Source organism: Haemaphysalis longicornis, unplaced genomic scaffold (assembly GCF_048455015.1).
Source record: "Haemaphysalis longicornis isolate Haplotype H1 unplaced genomic scaffold, Haemaphysalis longicornis Haplotype H1 scaffold_2, whole genome shotgun sequence".
NCBI lineage: Eukaryota > Metazoa > Arthropoda > Arachnida > Ixodida > Ixodidae > Haemaphysalis > Haemaphysalis longicornis.
In genome coordinates, this window is record NW_027526295.1 from 66,102,485 (window position 1) to 66,119,775 (window position 17,291).

At 48.4% G+C, this 17,291-nt stretch overlaps 1 protein-coding gene across 1 annotated transcript in view; it reads left to right on the forward strand.

Annotated features, from left to right (window-relative positions):
* Positions 1–17,291, forward strand: part of LOC144168027 (transmembrane protein 237-like) — a 32,370-nt gene extending 15,079 nt beyond the window's left edge. The window contains exons 4-5 of the mRNA XM_077697119.1: positions 4,976–5,111; positions 17,154–17,291. Of these exons, the coding sequence (XP_077553245.1) occupies positions 4,976–5,111; positions 17,154–17,291 (274 nt within the window). The remainder of the gene's footprint in view (positions 1–4,975; positions 5,112–17,153) is intronic.

Genomic DNA, 17,291 nt, shown 5'->3' on the forward strand with positions numbered 1-17,291 from the left:
AGAGGTAAGATAGATGGGGCGCAAGTTGCGGAAGTTAATGGGTTTGCCTGGCTTGGGAATCATGGTGATGTCTGCATGTTTCCACTGCGCCGGTAATTGTCCTCGCTCCCAGCTTTCATTGATGTATTGTAGGAGGCTGTCAATGGTTTTATAGTCAAGGTTTCGCAGTGTTTTATTGTTGATGCGATCGTGTCCTGGTGCTGTATTGCGGGTCAGTTTGCGGATAGCAGCGATAATTTCCGTCGTCGTGAAAGGGGCATCTAGGTCCGGGTTGGGTCTTCCAGCGTAATCGGGTAGGCCCATGTTCGGGGAAGAAGCGCTAAGAGAGGCGCCAATATGGTGGGTAGTGATGTCGCGGAGGAGTTCTTCATCGGTACCGGTATAGTTGTGGATGAGCCGCTGGAGGGGGTGTCCTATAGTTGCTTTGCTTTCCGTGCGCCCGAGTAGCGACCGGAGAATGAGCCAGGTGCGGCGATTACTTAAGGTACCTTGTAACTGATCGCAAAGCTGGTTCCAATTTTGTCGGCTGAGGGTGTTTGCATATTCCTCAGCTTGTTTAGTCAGCTGCGCTATTCGCAGTTTGAGCTTGCGGTTGTGTTTTTGTTTCTAATGGCGGGAACTTACAAATACGCATAAATGTGGAAAAGCAAGAAAGGAAAACAATGACGGGGAATTTGGCGAGGAAAAGGCGTAAATAAAAAGAAGTCTACGTACTTACAGGCCAGAAAACAATGAATCAAGAAGGAATGTTTCACTGAGAAAACGCGCCTATATGACACCACGTGACATAAGGTGCGCCGCGAGCAGGAAGAGAATATAGGCGCCACAGCAACGATCACTTCTTTTTTCGCTTTCCTGCTCCCAGGAGATGTGCATTTTTACGCCTGGAGATTAAACCGTCAGCATTAGAGATCGCCAGCATCAGAGATGTAACTTACTTCAATGAACTCCGGAGCAGGAATCAACTACTCCCCGGCTACAGCTCTTTAACTCATGAGAACAAATTTTCAAAGTTTAAACAGAAGTACCACGTAGTTACGTGGATCGGAAGACGTTTGAGATAGTCGATATGGTTCGTGCAGCTTGCCTCAACTGGAAAAAAGAACGTTCAAACATCATCCTCAATGCGCCGGTGCATGTTGCGTAGAAAAAGAAAACGGCCACAGGCTTATGCCGATAATGGCTAATGGATCGGCTGCGTCAGTCAATTAGAGAGACATGGAGGGTCAAGTCTTATCAAGAGAAAAGCGTTTAAGTCAATCTGGTGAGGAACCCGGAAGCTGCTCCCCACGGGCACATTACACATACCCACGTAAGGTATTGGCAAAAAGTGGGTAAAATTTCCATCCAAAATTTCAGGAATTGTAGCTTCCTTGCTCACTCACTTGCTCGGCCAGGCGATTACTCTTCGCTATTTAATAGCGAAGCTGTTCAGCAAATCGTCAGAGTTGGTGTCCGCAAGAACATACAGAGCGCATGTGAGCGCGTGTCTCGCGGCGACCGCCTGGCAGTTAAAAAAACTAAGAAAATTCCGAGCGCTCTTGTGTGCGTGTCTTGCGGTGACTTCCCAGCGTCCCCGACGCACGTTTGCCAAGCCAAGCATACACACTTCGGAAGATTGGACAAGATTCGTTTAAAAAAAAAATCTCCAGCGTTCGCCGTAATCGTAATCGTGACCACACTTCCTCGGAACGAGAAAGACGCGTCACAGCGTACGCCCTTATAAGGTGATGTTCAATTATTATCACTTCAAAAAAAAAAAAATATTTGGAAGCTCACACTTATAGCAACAAATAACAAGTAAAAGTCGTTGCGGCAGCGCAGAAGAAGCAAATAGGCTGTAATCGGGGATTTAAACCGTTGTGTTGGTCGTGAAGGTTGCGTGCAACTTCGCTACCTTCAAGTCTTTGGCGTTAGTGCAAGCTTCCTTTTTTTTATATATATATTCGACGGCGGTAAACCCACCTCTTTTAAAACGCGAACGCCTTGGTTGACGACTCTCTAGGTGAAAAATTCGACGTCCTCCGTCGCAAGCACATAAATGGCACAATGGCACATAAAAAAAGGCGACGGCTGGTAGGGAGCAAAGTAAGGCAATTTGGTTGAAAATAGCATTGCGTTGCTCCCTTCTAGTGTGGCCCTATTGGTAAAGGATGTTATGTATTACTGCTACCGGCCCTGGTAGCACTCCAGACCGTCATAAAACAGAGGCTATTCCTTATCATTGGGAGGTGTACACCCGCTAGTTGTGATTACTTGCTGTGCCGATGTCGTGAAAGTAGAAATTACGTTCTAAAAATGCCCATGGTTTTGCTCTGCCTCACGTGCACCTGAATGACAAACAGCGGTGTCCTCAAGAACAAATATAGCAAATAAAAAGGCCCGCCGTAAGATCTGACTCGCAAAAATGTGATCTGCGCTCTGACATAACGTAAAAAATCGTCATGCATGCGTTGCGGGATGTCACAGCCCGTATCACATTTTCCGGCTCAAGTTTTATGCTGGCCGAAATAGGCGCTGGCCTATTTTAGACCGTTGATCGTAGTGATTGGCCTTCCCTGTGCATTGCGGGGAAGCACACCCACGGGTGTTTCATAGATTCTTTTCTACTCGATAATGTACTTAAGAATGTTTCACGGTTCCTTTTTAAAACGAAGGTTCATATGGTTAGACGAAAAGCGAACCCGGCGGTCCCGTGAACGCAGACAACTCGTCCGGCGCAGCCTAGTGCGCATGCGCGAAAGAACGAGGTTGTAGAGGCGTTGAAAGTAAGCGGAGAGAGACTGGCTGGCGTAACTGAACTCTCGCAACTACGGACATTGGGAACGGCGCGTCGGAGGGAGCCAAAAAGAGTCTCTCCCTCACAGCAGAGCGCGTGCGCGGCGAGCTGCTGCTTGAATTACAGGCTGACAGCTCAAGCGACAACGGCGGGCAGCGGCAGCGGTATAGTGCCTAGAATATACTGGCCAGTATATTCTAGGCACCATAGCAGCGGCATTGCGGCTGGAGGGGAAGCGCCAACGTGGCAATGGCGAACACCGTTCGCACATTACTTCGAAATCTGCAGGCCACGCGTCGTACGCAAAAAACCGGCCGCAAGTCTCACCATCGCTGGTAAACCATCTCTACCGAGTGCATGGCCACATTATTTTTAAAGGGGCAATGCAGACAAAATACAAGTTTGTTTTACTCAAAAGACTGCGTGTTTTATACTGCCCCAGCGCTTGACCGGCAGCAAACGACGCCGTATTCACTGAGAACTTCATCAATTTAGGTTAAAATTTTGATTTTCCCGCCAAATCGTGTGCTTTCGGGACGTCTGCCATGCAGTCACAATGTGGCTATGAAAACGAGCTTCCAGTGCATCGTTCGGCTCGGCAGCCTTGCTTACCGTCACCTTAAGGGACCCAGAAAAGCTTTGTGAAGGCAGCAATCAAATGCATTCTGGCGGTAAAACACACAACGGGGGATTTTTGAGCCAAGTGTGAGCCCCATACGTTGTACGGATAATGTGTAAACAATTTTTGAAGATAGCCTTTCCCAGCCGATGAGCGCGACGCAGCAGCGAGCCGATCGCTGCTGACGCAACGGCGATCGCGGCTGACGCAACGGCGAGCCGCCCCCTGATTCGTTAAATCGCCGGCGAGGTCGGCCACCGGCAACGTCACTGCCGTTGGCTTCCGGCTGCTCTTCCTCTTTTCTGCGCGATCCCGAGGCAAAGGCGGGTCCGCAGCGAATGACGCGTGCCTAGGCGCAGGAATGTAGCTAGCGCAGAACGGAAGTCGAGCGTCGCGATGTCACATGGCTATTCCCAGTGTTTCCAGCTGCTTTGAAAGAAGCAGGGAGGGAGGAGGAATCGATCGGCAAGGGGGGAGAGGTGCATTTAATTGCTTCTGGCGTAGATAATACTGATTGTAGATCAATAATTCCAATGGAATTGCATCGCTATATTGGTGCTACAGGCCTTTTGTAACTTTTACAAAAGGCTTTCTGGGTCCCTTTAAGTCGCGTACCGCTGTCCGCCGTTGCTTCGTTTTTGACCGTATTTGCATGCACCTGGCTTGCTTTTGTTAAGGTAGAAAATAATCTTTTCCTGAAACGTGGTAGTCTCGACAAACAAGGTCACGTAAGACAACGTCGCTTACGCCAGTCGGCCAGTGGTCGTGAAAGACAACTCCAGAGCGGCGGACTGCTGTGCAGCTAAAACAAGCATAGTGTGCCCAGTACCAACAGCAGTGCGCATACGCGCTTCTGTGGTTACGTGTGTTTCCATAACTTTCATAGTCCCCCCCCTCCCCCCCCCCCTCTCGTTCTTACTGCTATAAAAAGAATGTACCCTACGTTTCAGTGCAAATAGCTCGTTCGGCAAGCTTATAAGCTCTGCCTAATTTGCGTTTGCTTTTGCCGGCTTCAGCCAATCTCACAGCTGCATATAACGCCATAGGTTTTGTTGCGGGAACGGCACCACCTCATGTAGTGTATCACTCCGCCAGAGCGCCGGACCCGTGACGTCAGTGCGCGCGCGTTTTGAAAGGGGTTTTCTATGAATGCGTGATATCGTCTGCCTTGTCTCACGCAGTTTGTTTGTCGTCACCGGAGTCGTTTATAAGCATATCAAGTCCAAAAAATCACGGGAACGGCTCACGCCATGTTCAAAATATTCCCAGTAACGCCCTACTTGCGCCGCGCGGAGAAACATCCGGCTACAGTGATAAGGCACAGCGGCAACTTCCGGTGCCGTTCTTAAGTTGTCACCGAGTATAGTGGGTCACATGGCCATTCTATTTTCTCCTAGTTATAAAGCTTATTTGAGTGAAGTGTGCGTTTAGAGTGGTGACAGTATGATTCTAACGACGCAATCTTTCGAATGAATTCCAAACTTGGGTTTTGTCTGCATGGTCCCTTCAAAGTGTACCTCCCACAAGAAAAATGCTTGATCGCGCCAAGATTTTGCTGCTACTTGCCTTGGACGCAGGCAGCACGCTGAGCTGAGACGCGCGTCGTCAGTGGGCAACAAGGCGTGGAGCAACCGTCACGTGACCGTGGCTGCCCTGTACACGATGTCGCTGCTGCTTCACCTGGCCATGCACCGGCTGGCCCAAGAAATCCCGGTTAGTAGCCTGGCCTGTACAACCCCGGTACAACACTTCGACACTGAGGCCAACTGCCACATTTCGGTTAAATAATTTGAACCGCTGCACAAAAATGCCATATTCGTTGTTCATCTACTTTGTCTCCATTACAAAAGCGAACTATATGAACAGAAACCGCCCCTTTATGCGCAGATGTAGCGGCAGGGCGCCATAAAGGGACAAACGCATGTGCGAAAAACGACGCCTTTCGGCACGTGTTTGCCCCCTCCGGAAACCGGTCCGACGGCCGCCAGGAACACGCATGAATGGTGCCACACCGGTTTCGGAGAGGAAAAGAACGTCTGCAGATACAGTAAAACCCGATTATAACGAACCTGGATAGAGCTAATTATGCTATATATCGAACAAAAGCAACTCCGTTACGAAAATGCATGCGAAGCATATTTCTTATAACGAAGTTCACATCGGATATATCGAACTCGGCGCGCATGCAATTGCCACCGATACGCATGGTCTCGGAGCGGTGATTGAAATGCTGATTGGCCACGACTGAGATGTTGAGCCTCGCATGGAGCGACGTGACGCCTGACACCTTCCGCAACTGTTTCCGACGCACGGGGTTCACGAAGGAGCACATCCAGCCAGCGAATCCGGACCATACAGCATCATCGGCGAGCTGCGCGAAGAGCTCGCCAACGTTCCAGATGCTGCGCCTAAAGGAGTGTCCTTTGAGAATTTCGTGAGTGTCATCGACGACTTCGCCGTCACTGTGAGCCCCTCAGGCACAGACAGAGTCACTGATGTCATGGCTGCTGGTGCTGCTGAAAGAAAATGTCACAAGGGGCACCCTCAGTCTCTTCGGTGCTTTAATGAAGGTTAATGAAACGCTTTCGCCAGTCGATGTGCTCTACCAACATTACTTCGATATTAAAGGACACAGACATAAACTAGCGCAAGCGACATCTCCGCCAAAACGAAAGTGAAAACAAAAATCACCGCTCTTTTGTGAAATGGGCAGTTAAAGGGACACTGAAGTGATATGTAAACATTGCGGGATTACTCGCGCAAATTGTAGTCCGGAGTCCCCAAGCCATGTTTCGACCACTCTGGGCGCGTTTACGCGATTTTATTTAGTAGAAAAATTAATTCGAAAATGCTGTCCTCGTCTCTTTACGCTCGCCCATTTTCTGTGGCGTTTTCGTGTGACGTCGGGAGGAGCCGAGCTCGCAATTGGCTGGGCTACTGCACGGCTCCCCGGCCTTCAGACAGGGTCAGTCGGACCGGCGTTTCGTCCGCCGGCCGCCGACGGGTCGTCGCAATTCGTTCGCTCAGTTGAAACGAAGCCAGGACACGTTTGTGAATGGAAGAATGTGCCTTTCTCTACATGGTTAGTTTGTACACTGTATCTAGCTCCAAGTCAAGGTCGCTTCACACACAAGCGCTGCACAAGCGCACATGCGACGCATCGCTGAATGGTACGCCAGTAGGAAAATATAAGGACTCTTGAAGGTGGGAGAAGAGTCAGCGAAGTCAATATAGGTACTAAGGAAATAAAATCAACTGATATTTTACTGTACAGCGTAAAACTAGGGTGCGTAAAACTAGTACTGCTGTAGGTTGTCATGGTGGGAGCTCTTTCTTTTCAGTTTGGAACGTTAAATGTCTGTGGCTTACGTAACAAGAGGCGTCAAGGCCAGCTTCTTCACCTAATGCGGGGTTGGAAGCTTGATATATTGGCCATTCAAGAAACGAAAATTCAGTCGGATGAAGGGACTGCGGAAGCGCTAGCTCCTTTTCAATCAGAGTACGAAGTGTGCGTTAGCCACGCCAAAGGGTTATCTGCTGGGTGCATGCTCTTTCTGAACAAGCGCCTCCAATGCTGTGTGGGATTTGTATCCGCTGATTCGGAGGGACGCCTTATCGTATGTGACCTAATGATCGCGGGACAGTCATGGAGGTTTATTGTCGTTTATGCACCGTCGCAACCTCGCGAACGGGAAGAATATTTCCTGTCATTACAGAGTCACCTGCGTACTGACCGCCACTTAATGGTCTTAGGGGATTTTAACTGTGTGTGTAACCCGAGTGACAGGTCATGTGAGCACCAACGATCGGACTTAAGCGCTATAACATTGGAAAACATTGCTTGTGACTTTCACCTTTGTGACATAGGAGAAAATGTCCGACTGCAAAATCGTTTTACACATTTTCAGGGAGCCTCTCACGCTAGGCTAGATCGTATTTATGTTTCTTTAGATTCTCTACCGTGTGTCCATAGCTACTCTGTTCATCCGGTATTTTTTAGCGACCATTGCCTTGTATCTGCTGCGCATGGTAGCCAACAGTGTCGGAGTCGTCGCCTGAATTGGGAATTGTGGAAATTTAATAATTCTTTACTATCCCATCAGCCCTTTTTAAATCGTGTGCCAGAAATTATGCAAAATGCAAGAAATCGCTATGATCTGCCAATGCTCGCACGGTGGGAATTATTTAAGCAGGAAGTGAAAGTCACGGCAATTGAAGAGGCTACAGTGATGACGTTTGAAAAGAAAAACAACATAAATCACCTAAATAAATTGTTGAGAGAACTTTATGAACTTGAAGGCCGATGTCCAGGTCAATATATGGATGACATTCGGAATGTCAAGGCGCAGCTACAGGCGTTTGATGTTGAGAAATACCGGGGAGCACTAGTGCGAGCGAGATCACAGCGCTTTGCTGAAGTGAAACCGTGTTGCCGGTCACTAGGTGATGAGCGCCGTCATGCTCTGTCTAAACAAATACTTGAAATTGAGTATAAAGAGAAAATTACTGATGACACTACTGTGATAATGATGGCCTTCGTCGATTACTATAGAACTGTATTCCAAACTCCCAAAAGAGCAGTGAGCGAGGACTCCATTGACAAATTCATTAGTTTGCTGCCCAAATTAAACCAGGACGAGTGTGAATCCAGTGACGGCATTCAAGAATTGGTGTCTAGCATTGAATCATTGTCGAAAGGCAAAACCCCGGGACCTGATGGTCTCACTGCAGAATTTTACCACACATTTTGTTCTCTGCTGGCTCCATTTTTACTTGAGGTTTACCGCGAGGCTTACAAGACTGGATTTCTTCCACCTACGCTGTACGAAGGCCACACTGTTCTAATCCCCAAAAGTAATGATCCTGACAAACTGCGTAAAGTAGAAGGATATCGTCCCGTTTCCTTATGTAATGTAGATTATAAAGTCTTCGCTAAGATTTTGGCCAACCGTCTTCAGAATGTAATTGAGCTACTAGTTGGTGACCATCAGACATGTGGCATCCGTGGGCGATCTATTCAAACTAACATACACATAGCAAGGTCTATATTGGAGTGTATTTCGGGTACGTCAGCCCAGGTAGCCTTAGTGCAACTAGATTTGGCAAAGGCATTCGATCGCGTCAGTCACCGATTTCTGTTTCGTGCTCTACAGCATGTGAACGCAGGATCTTGGCTTACCGAAGGTATTCAAATATGTTATGCTAATGGCTCGACAAGAGTGATAGTCAACAATCGACTAACCCAACCAATCCACCTTCTTCCATCGGTTCGTCAAGGGTGCCCATTATCACCACTCCTGTTTAGCTTATATCTGGAACCATTGTGCGTGCGCATAATAGAGGACATTAATGTTAGAGGGTTCACGCTATCGTCCTTCGAAGTGAAAATTTTAGCATATGCCGATGATGTCGCTTTATTTTGTACTGACAAGGCCAGTGTGGAGAATGCTCTTGCCATTACACAAGAATTTTGCGAGGTTTCAGGTGCGGCCCTGAATTTCGAGAAAAGCTGCGGATTTTGGTTAGGAGAATGGGGAACCACACCCGATTGTTTCGCCGGAATCAATTGGAATAGAGACCTAACTTATTTAGGAGTACCCCTCTCGCAGTTTCGCAATACTGACTCGCATTGGTCGGAGCAGGCGGTGAAGCTACAGCGCCAAGTGAATGACTGGCGGGGACGGCAGCTGTCCATCTTTTCTCGTGCTCGGGCGTGTAACACGTTCCTTGTGACCCGACTTCTTTATGTCCTACAGGTGTTACATTGCTCACGACTCAGGATCCAGGCTTTTCACCGGATTTTTGCAACCTTCATTTGGTGTTCGCGTAGTGAGCCAATGCGTCGAGATAACCTTTTTCTTCCGGTTGTGCGAGGGGGACTTGGGCTTGTTCATCTGTTTCTTTGGCAGCTTCTTTCTCGTTTATTCTACTTTCGAGATGTTCAACATCCTTTTTTGAAAGCTGTACTGCAAATACGCCTTGCACATTTTCTCCCAGATATTGTGGTGTCTTCGCTGTCTGTGGACGCAGCCCGAAGCCCGCGAGGTTTTCTCAAAGAAGTGGTTGACACAATTCGCTTCTTACAGGCTCGGTTTAGCCTTGAGTACATATTTACTGCTACGCGCGAGTCTATTTCTGATGCCCTGGTTTCTGGGCTTTTCCCCACACCTTTATATCGTGTTCTGTACCTACAGTATCCGTACCAGGATGTCCTCAATAGAGTGTGTAAAATGTGTGTTCCGCCAGGTGTTAAAGGGGCACTGACACAAAAATTTTGCATCTTGTTTTTTTTGTTGCGATAAGTAGCTAGTGACCTACTTATAACCTGTAGAAACCTCATTTGCTTCAGCGTGCGACGGTTGTTTAATTAGAGGCATTTTCAATGCGGCCAGTCGCAGTTTCGGTTTCAGCGAGTGCCGCGAAACGATGGATTTTGTGGATTTTGTGTGAACAAAGCTGACCACGTGACCGTCGGAGGGATATCACAGAGCAGAGCCGCGGTAGCACTGTCGAATCCGCATCGACGGCAGTTTCTGCGAATGCCCCCACGTACTGATCTCGTGAGGCGCTTAATTAAAAAGCGACCGTGGATGTGACGAAGGCGCTGCCAGTGCAAATGCTACCGCGGCTAAAGAACGACGCGCGACGCTCGAGACGGTGGGTGGCAAGACGCGCGCTGGGAGCAGCCGGCCGGTCTGCCTACAGGTCCGCCTACAGATGTGTTCGGTTCAGCACTGCGGCAGATATTCGAGTGCCGCTCTCGTAAGCGGTGCAGATGACAATTTTTAATGCAACCCGCCATCGCATCATTGACTTCTTTCTCATGTAAGCCACCATGGTCGGGACTTGGGGACAATTTCGTGCAGCGGTAACAAGCTATCACTCGAGCTACCTGCGCCGGCCTGGGCCACTTCGCGGCCATGGCCGCCGCCTGCACAGCGACCGTGCGGCTAGCTCAGTGGGCTTTTCGTGCCTCCGCCGCGTTTTCGCATCCAATGGTAATAAACAGTACTAGAAACAGAGTGCCTGGAATCGCTGTAGACCTTTGGTCGCGGCCAGCTGCCCGATGAGCTGACGAAATCACGGCGCCTCCGCCGCCAACGATCGGGTCGTTCCTTCTCGAGAGCAGAAGCTCCGCCCTCTGGCCCTCCGATTGGAGCGGCGAGCCAGGCGAGCCGGCAAAAAACGCCGTTAGTGCGGAAGCGGCAAACACAAACTCGTGACGTGTTTGGATGTTGTTTATTTACAATTGCGCGTGGTCCTCTGCTGGCTGCTAGGTTGCGTTTCGCACACTTCAAAATTGATTTTAAATCTGTTCTAGGCTCTATTCGCCGCTAATATTTTGCAGATGATATATATGTGTTCCCACCAATCTATCTCCGAAGTTATCTCGCCTTCAAAATTTTGTGTCAGTGCCCCTTTAAAACATTTTTCTTTAAATTACACACTGGCACGCTCCCTGTTAAAACTTGGATGAAAGATCGGGGTCTGTTTATAGCTTGGTCGACAGACTGTCGGCTTTGTACTCGACCAGAGACAATTGATCACTGCTTTGTAGACTGCAGAGATGCTGTCTTTTTCTGGGACATTCTACAGCGAACGCTCAAAAAAGACATGGATATTACGCCTTTCTCTATCCGATTTTTGCCATTCGACTATCCTGGTGAGCCACCTTATGACATGTTCGTGTTGATTGGTTTGTACAGACTGTGGCGATGCCGCTTATGTGATAGGCATGCTGAGCCACAAAGATCAACTAAGTCTTATTTCCGAGAAACTGTGGCATTTGTACATAGTGTGTATAGTTCGCTTGACCAACCACCTGACTGGTTCCCTCTTTTGAACGCTTGTGTGTGTTTGCCTAAATTTTGATGTATATTTGCTTCTCATAACTTCAGGGTATTCTTTTGTTTGCTTGTATTCGTCGTACTGCAACGTCTGAGTGTTTTTTCCCATGTAATAAAGAAAAAAAAATCGCCTGTGGCCGAGTTGTTTGGAGCGCTACGTATATCATCGCAAGTGTTTTGCAAGTCACAAGTTCGAATCCCCGCGGGTACATGCTTTTTTTTTATATAAGTTAACTTTTTCGTTTTCCGCCTATGTTTTCTATACTGAGTTCACCTTTTTTTGGGCCGCAACGTTGATTGCTCCACCAACTAGTTCACAGAACGCCCGCAGGCTGGCACTGGCGCGCTAGCGAGTTCTCGTTGGCGTGCTGTTGCCATAAGCACCGACCGCTTGCGGGCAGTGGGCACAGGCCAGAATCAACAGACCCTTGGCCTGGTGCGAACACGCTTTTTACGATAGAGGCATGAGTGAGGCAAGCTCCAAATAGGGGGGGAAAGCGCATGGCATTTGAGCGTCTGCGGGGAGGCGGAGGGCGTTCATGCACTGCGTAGGCCTAGGCTAGTGAATGCTACGATTCCAAGCCGTCCTGGGAGGCTTATCTTATGCATTTTACAGCCGACAACATGGCAGAAGCGCGGTACGATGATTACCGAGATATTGAGGATGCCCATCCAACAACGCCATCGGTTGTGTTTTACAGAAACGAAACCGAAACCGAAACTTGTTTGATTGCTAACCTTGGGCATCGTCCAATCACGGTGCCCCCTCCTCCCAACGTCACAGCCTTAGTTGGTGCGGCCGCCGCAAACCGCGCATGGTAGTTTTTCTTCTTTCGCGCTTTGTAAAATAATTACATATTTGTCAAACGATAAACGATGAAAAGTGTGCTAATTTGAGCCAGTCTACGCAGTGCAAGCAAAAACGGGAGCTTGACAAATTCACTTTAGTGTCCCTTTAAGGCGGAAAGCAGCTTTAGTGCATACAATAAATGGATTGTTTTGTGTAAGGTAATGGCATAATTCTTGCGTTTGTTTCTCTACGTGGGAATGACACGGGGGGTCACGCGTATTGCGAAGTCGTAACAAGAAAATTCGTTGTAGACGGGTTCGGCTATATCGAACTATTGGATGTATCGAACTAATCGCGGTGCATATTACAATTCGCTATAACCGAGTTTGACTGCAGTCGTCGTTCTCCGTACAGCCAGCGCATACGTCTTAACGTATTCTCTTGCGAACGGTTTTCTAAATAATGCAAGGTATGCATATAACCAGAATTAACCTTTTTTGCTCGTGACAAAAATTGTTTGAGATGCGTCCTAGGCGGTTTTCTTTGTAATTTCTCAAATAGCCGTCCATTGGAATTTTGCATACCCTGTAACATGCGGGCATATAATTCTGTTTACGCTCAGGAAAAGCGAATGCTCGTGAAAATGCAGTTTTATACTCGTTAGCCGCGGTTATTTTCTGCGCCGAGTTAGTCGTGCATTTTGGAAGTCTTCGCACAAGCTCGAAACAAATGTGTTGAACGGGGGTCCTAGGTGCACGCGCTATTGCAGCCAAATAAAAAAAAAATTAGGGCAAGTTGCCGAGAAATAATGTCGCGTTTGTGACAGCTCGCAATCCGCAACAATATTTTGCGAAACACTTCGCTACAAACTTTTTTGCACCAAAATTAGGACGATTCGCAGGAGTTTTTGTTTGAGTGGCGAATTTATATTCGCGGCTTTCAGAGTTGGTGTGCCTGGCGTTGATGTCGACGACCACTAAGCGTAAAGCTATCATATAATCAGCGTTGAGTGTTTCAAGGTCGTTGGTATACGGCACGCGCGACACGATACAGCACGCGATAACAGAAGACGTGGCATTAAATTAACATTTCATGCCAAAAGCGATGGGTATAGCTTTGCACAGTACTCCTGTTCCGGGCTGTAGGCAGGAGGAATGGGTTGGAATTCTTCTCCGTTGGAACATTTATTCAAGGTGGATAAAAAAAGAAACGCCCGTGAGGAAATATCAGAGGCATTAAATATTTATTGACTGATTATTTTAAATGCAGAGCATTTCAGTAACTCACGATGTCACCCGCGTTGACGTCCGTAGTCGTAGTCCGCACCCCTCCCCTACACTATATATATAAAAAAATACTATCCGGCGCCTGGTTTCGATCCCTCGACCCTGCGGGCGGAACGCAATGTACATGGTGCTCTACCCACGGCGCCACAAAGCCGACACAGTATGGGAGGCTACGAACGCGCCTTATATCCTTGACTCATTCAAACTACGTCAAGAAGCTGCTGATACAACGCATTCACTACCACCAACTCCCCAAACACTAAACGTTAACGCAATACACCCACCCCCTATGCGACGCATTTACTCGAGTCCCCCTCGCGGGGAGATGGGCCCAATTTTACGATAGTAAGCGAAAACAAAAGTGGCAGTGCAATGCCGGCACGTGCAGGTGGAAAAGCAAGCACAAAAAGAACAGAACTCCCGCTGGCGCAGTTTCAGGCAGGGGGCGCGCGAGTACTACTAAGGCGGGAAATTTGAAATGCGTTGGGTGGTAGCAGTGAGCGGATAAGGGTGCTGCAGCCCATTATGGCAAATCACTGCTCTGCACTTCCGACAGCTTTCACGTTGAGTGGAGCGGCTTTAATTTTTTTGAGGTACCCTCCCCTGCGACGCGTCTATCATAGCCCAAGGGCAGCTTAGGCGTGTAAGACCGCATTTTTAACTCGGCGGGACCTCTTTACTATCACAAGGGGATACCAGTCACGGGTGCAATAGCAGTTTTTCGTCGAAAAGGCAACTCAGTCCCACGTGTTGAAATATCGGCGTATGTGAAAAAATATAAATTAATCCATCTCCTTACAGTTCGGTGAGGCTCAAGGCGAAGGTGTTGCTTTTGGACGCACGACTCCAACGTGAACTTGAGCTAACTTGAGAGGAGTTGAGCGTTCTTGGTATTGCTCGCATGAGCCCCACGCAACTTGAGAGCTCGGCCGGTGCTAATCTTGCAGGGGTCCGTCCAAAGTGCCAAAGGGAAAAGTTAGCTCAAGGCTGTCAAGGTTACGTTGCTACATGGCTGAAAAAGCAAAAAAAAAAAAAAAAACACAGTGCTCTTCCACTTGGTAAAGAAGGATGGCCAGAGAAAGTGGGTGCAGTCCAAGGAGTGCTCGAAGTGTCGTCACAGCTGACGTCATCAAAACGACAAAACGGTCGGTGACCGTAAAGTCACCAGAAATTCGTGTAACCACTGGTGCCGAATGTTTCGCATGGACAGTGCACCATCGACGACTTTCGTGGCCACACTCATCACCAGAACCTGAACTTTAGGCAAAATGCCTATTGTTTTTCTTCAGTTCGTATCAAGCCTATTTAACATATAAGGACGAACTAATTAAACCTTAAATTTTAAATTTAAATTAAAACTAAATAAATTTTAAACAATATTTTATTGTGCCTATAGTGCCTATTATGACTATATCGGCTTTTTAGTGCCTATTTTTATTATATGGACTTTTTGGCGCCTATAAATGCCCTTTTTGTGTTATACATGCTTTTTTCTGGATAGTTTGAGTCGGTGTTCTGCAGGGACTGTTCTCACTTCAGAAGCCCGCAACGGGGTGTTTGTTTGACGCCGTTTGCACAAAAAATCCGCGCGTCGTGCCACAGACGCCGAGAAGCGCAAACCATGCCTAAACTGCAACCACCTCATACTTGCCACCTCGGACGAGCCGCTAGAAAAACCCGAGTGGCAGCTACACCGCAGCCAAGCTCACCGACGTGACCCCTTTCCGCAGGAGGAGGAGGAGGAAACAACTTTATTGAGACCTGCAGATGAGACGTGGCCTAAACGTCGCGTCGGTCTGCCGCACGTCGCCTGCTACCTCTTCATGCTGAACCTCCGAAGGAGGTAGCACTTTCGGGTCGCTGGCGTTCGAGGGCAGCCACCACCTGCTGGACGGCCAGAAATTGGATGTTGTAGTCCTTGCTTCTCGCCGCGTCCATAAATTGCGGCGGGATCACTGTGGCTGCGTTGGCCTTGCTTGGATTCACTTCGCAGTTCCATAGGATATGAGCCGCAGTGGCTCTCTCCTTTTTACACAATACACAGTTATCACTTACATACACTTCAGGGCACATGTGCTTGGCTAACACCGGGGTTAATAGCGAGTTCGTTTGTAGCTGTCTAAATGTCACTGATTCTTCTCTTGTCAATTTCTGCCGCGGCGCGCTTGATAGTCCGGCCTCCTCCCCTAAGTCGACCCAGCCTGTGGAGACGGAGCCACTCATCACATACGGGGACATCCTCGAGTGGTACCGCATTAATCGCCGGACTCTCCCGCCACCCCTTTCCGCAGGAAACCTTTTGGTCTTTGTGCTTCTGACGCGCTGTGTCCGCAAGCCAACAGCGAAAACTTGTGCCGTTTGCCCTATCTATTGCTAACGGAATAGAAAAAACAGCAGCCCCCCCCCCCCCCCCCCAAAAAAAAAAAAAAAAAAAACACGACACAGCCGCGCACACACCGGTCAAGGGAAAAGACGCCTCCTGGGGGAATCCACGGACACAAAATCTCGGACACAAAAGTTTTAAGGTGACGCCACGAACACGTGCACTGTCAGCCGCCGGCAACAGGTACACCACTGGCTGGCAAGATGCAGTGCGTGTAGCACGAAGAATGAACGAGAAACGGAGCTTAGGAATGGGGATATCAGCACTTTACAAGTAATCTAGTAGTGACGCCCGTCATCTTCCGTGCCGGGTAATCCTTTAGCGCATTTGGAAACCTATAGCGTTAAAGGAATTCGTTCCAAAGAATCTTGCGTGCTGTCTACTGTTGACAATCGGCATATAGTGCACAGTCACTGAATGGCATTATTCCCGCAGCTTCGCTAATGATCTGCATCTGCAGGACAGAATGGCTGAATAATTTTTAAAGAATTATTGCCCTTCACTGTTCTATCCATGTGATTCATCGGTGTTGTGAAGAGCTGGGAAGGTCGTTCTGCTACATCAATGAAGATCTGCAACTGCTACATCAAAGCAGTTGCAGTCAAGATCTTTCTTCGAAGTGCAGTTATGGCTTCAAGCGGCAGTTACCGATTTTGCACCTTCCACCATCGCCCGTTATTCCACTTTCAGGAACTCGGCTGAGCTTTGCAATCCCCAAAAGCGTCACTTCACGCTACACTCCAACGCGACAGGGCACATCCGTGTGCTTATTTCGCTTTCTTAGCAGACGACATTTCAGCAGCTGAGAGCTTTGGCGCCACTATGTCTGCTGAGCTCATTTGGGAGGTCCAGGACAGATCCGCCACCATCCCCGAAGGACCGTCTGATTAAATCTGTCTGGCATAAAATTTCTGGAATACGCGCGGTAAAATATCAGCAAACGTTGTCATATTCCAGATTGAATGATGTCATGAAGCGTCCAGAAGTACAAGAGCGCTCCCCAACTTCCGTGGACGTTGAGCGTTGTTTTTTTTTTCTCGCACAGAATTATCGACTGAAAGGGGGTACAACTTCAAGCAGCAAATCATTGACATTGGTGTCGTTTTTCATGGCCTCCAGTCCTTACTTTCGGTGGTGAGTACCACTGAATTTCACGTAAATTTGCAAACGGCAACTCTTGTGTGGCCTATTTTCCCGAATAAATGAAATTGCTTTGCCCCAGCACACGATTTCTCCGCGGTATCACTGCAAGTAAACAAAAAATGCACTAAAATATGCTTCTGAAGTAAATACGAACTGAGCCTATATATGCCTGAATGAGAGCATTTAGTGCCTATATATGCCTAAATGGCTATTTTAAGTGCCTATTATAGGCGCATAAAACCTGGATTTTTCGTGCCTAAAGTTCCGGTCTCTACTCACCACGCTCGGCGTGTTTTTCGCACGCAGCGTGCGCAGTGGGTGCGGACGCAGGAGCAACCGTGGCGCGTTCTTTGCCTGCTGCGGAGCGCTGGTCCCGTGATCGCCTGGACGCTGCTCTCGACTGGCTTCAACCTCGGGTGGAGACTCAGGGGCAACAAGCCGTGA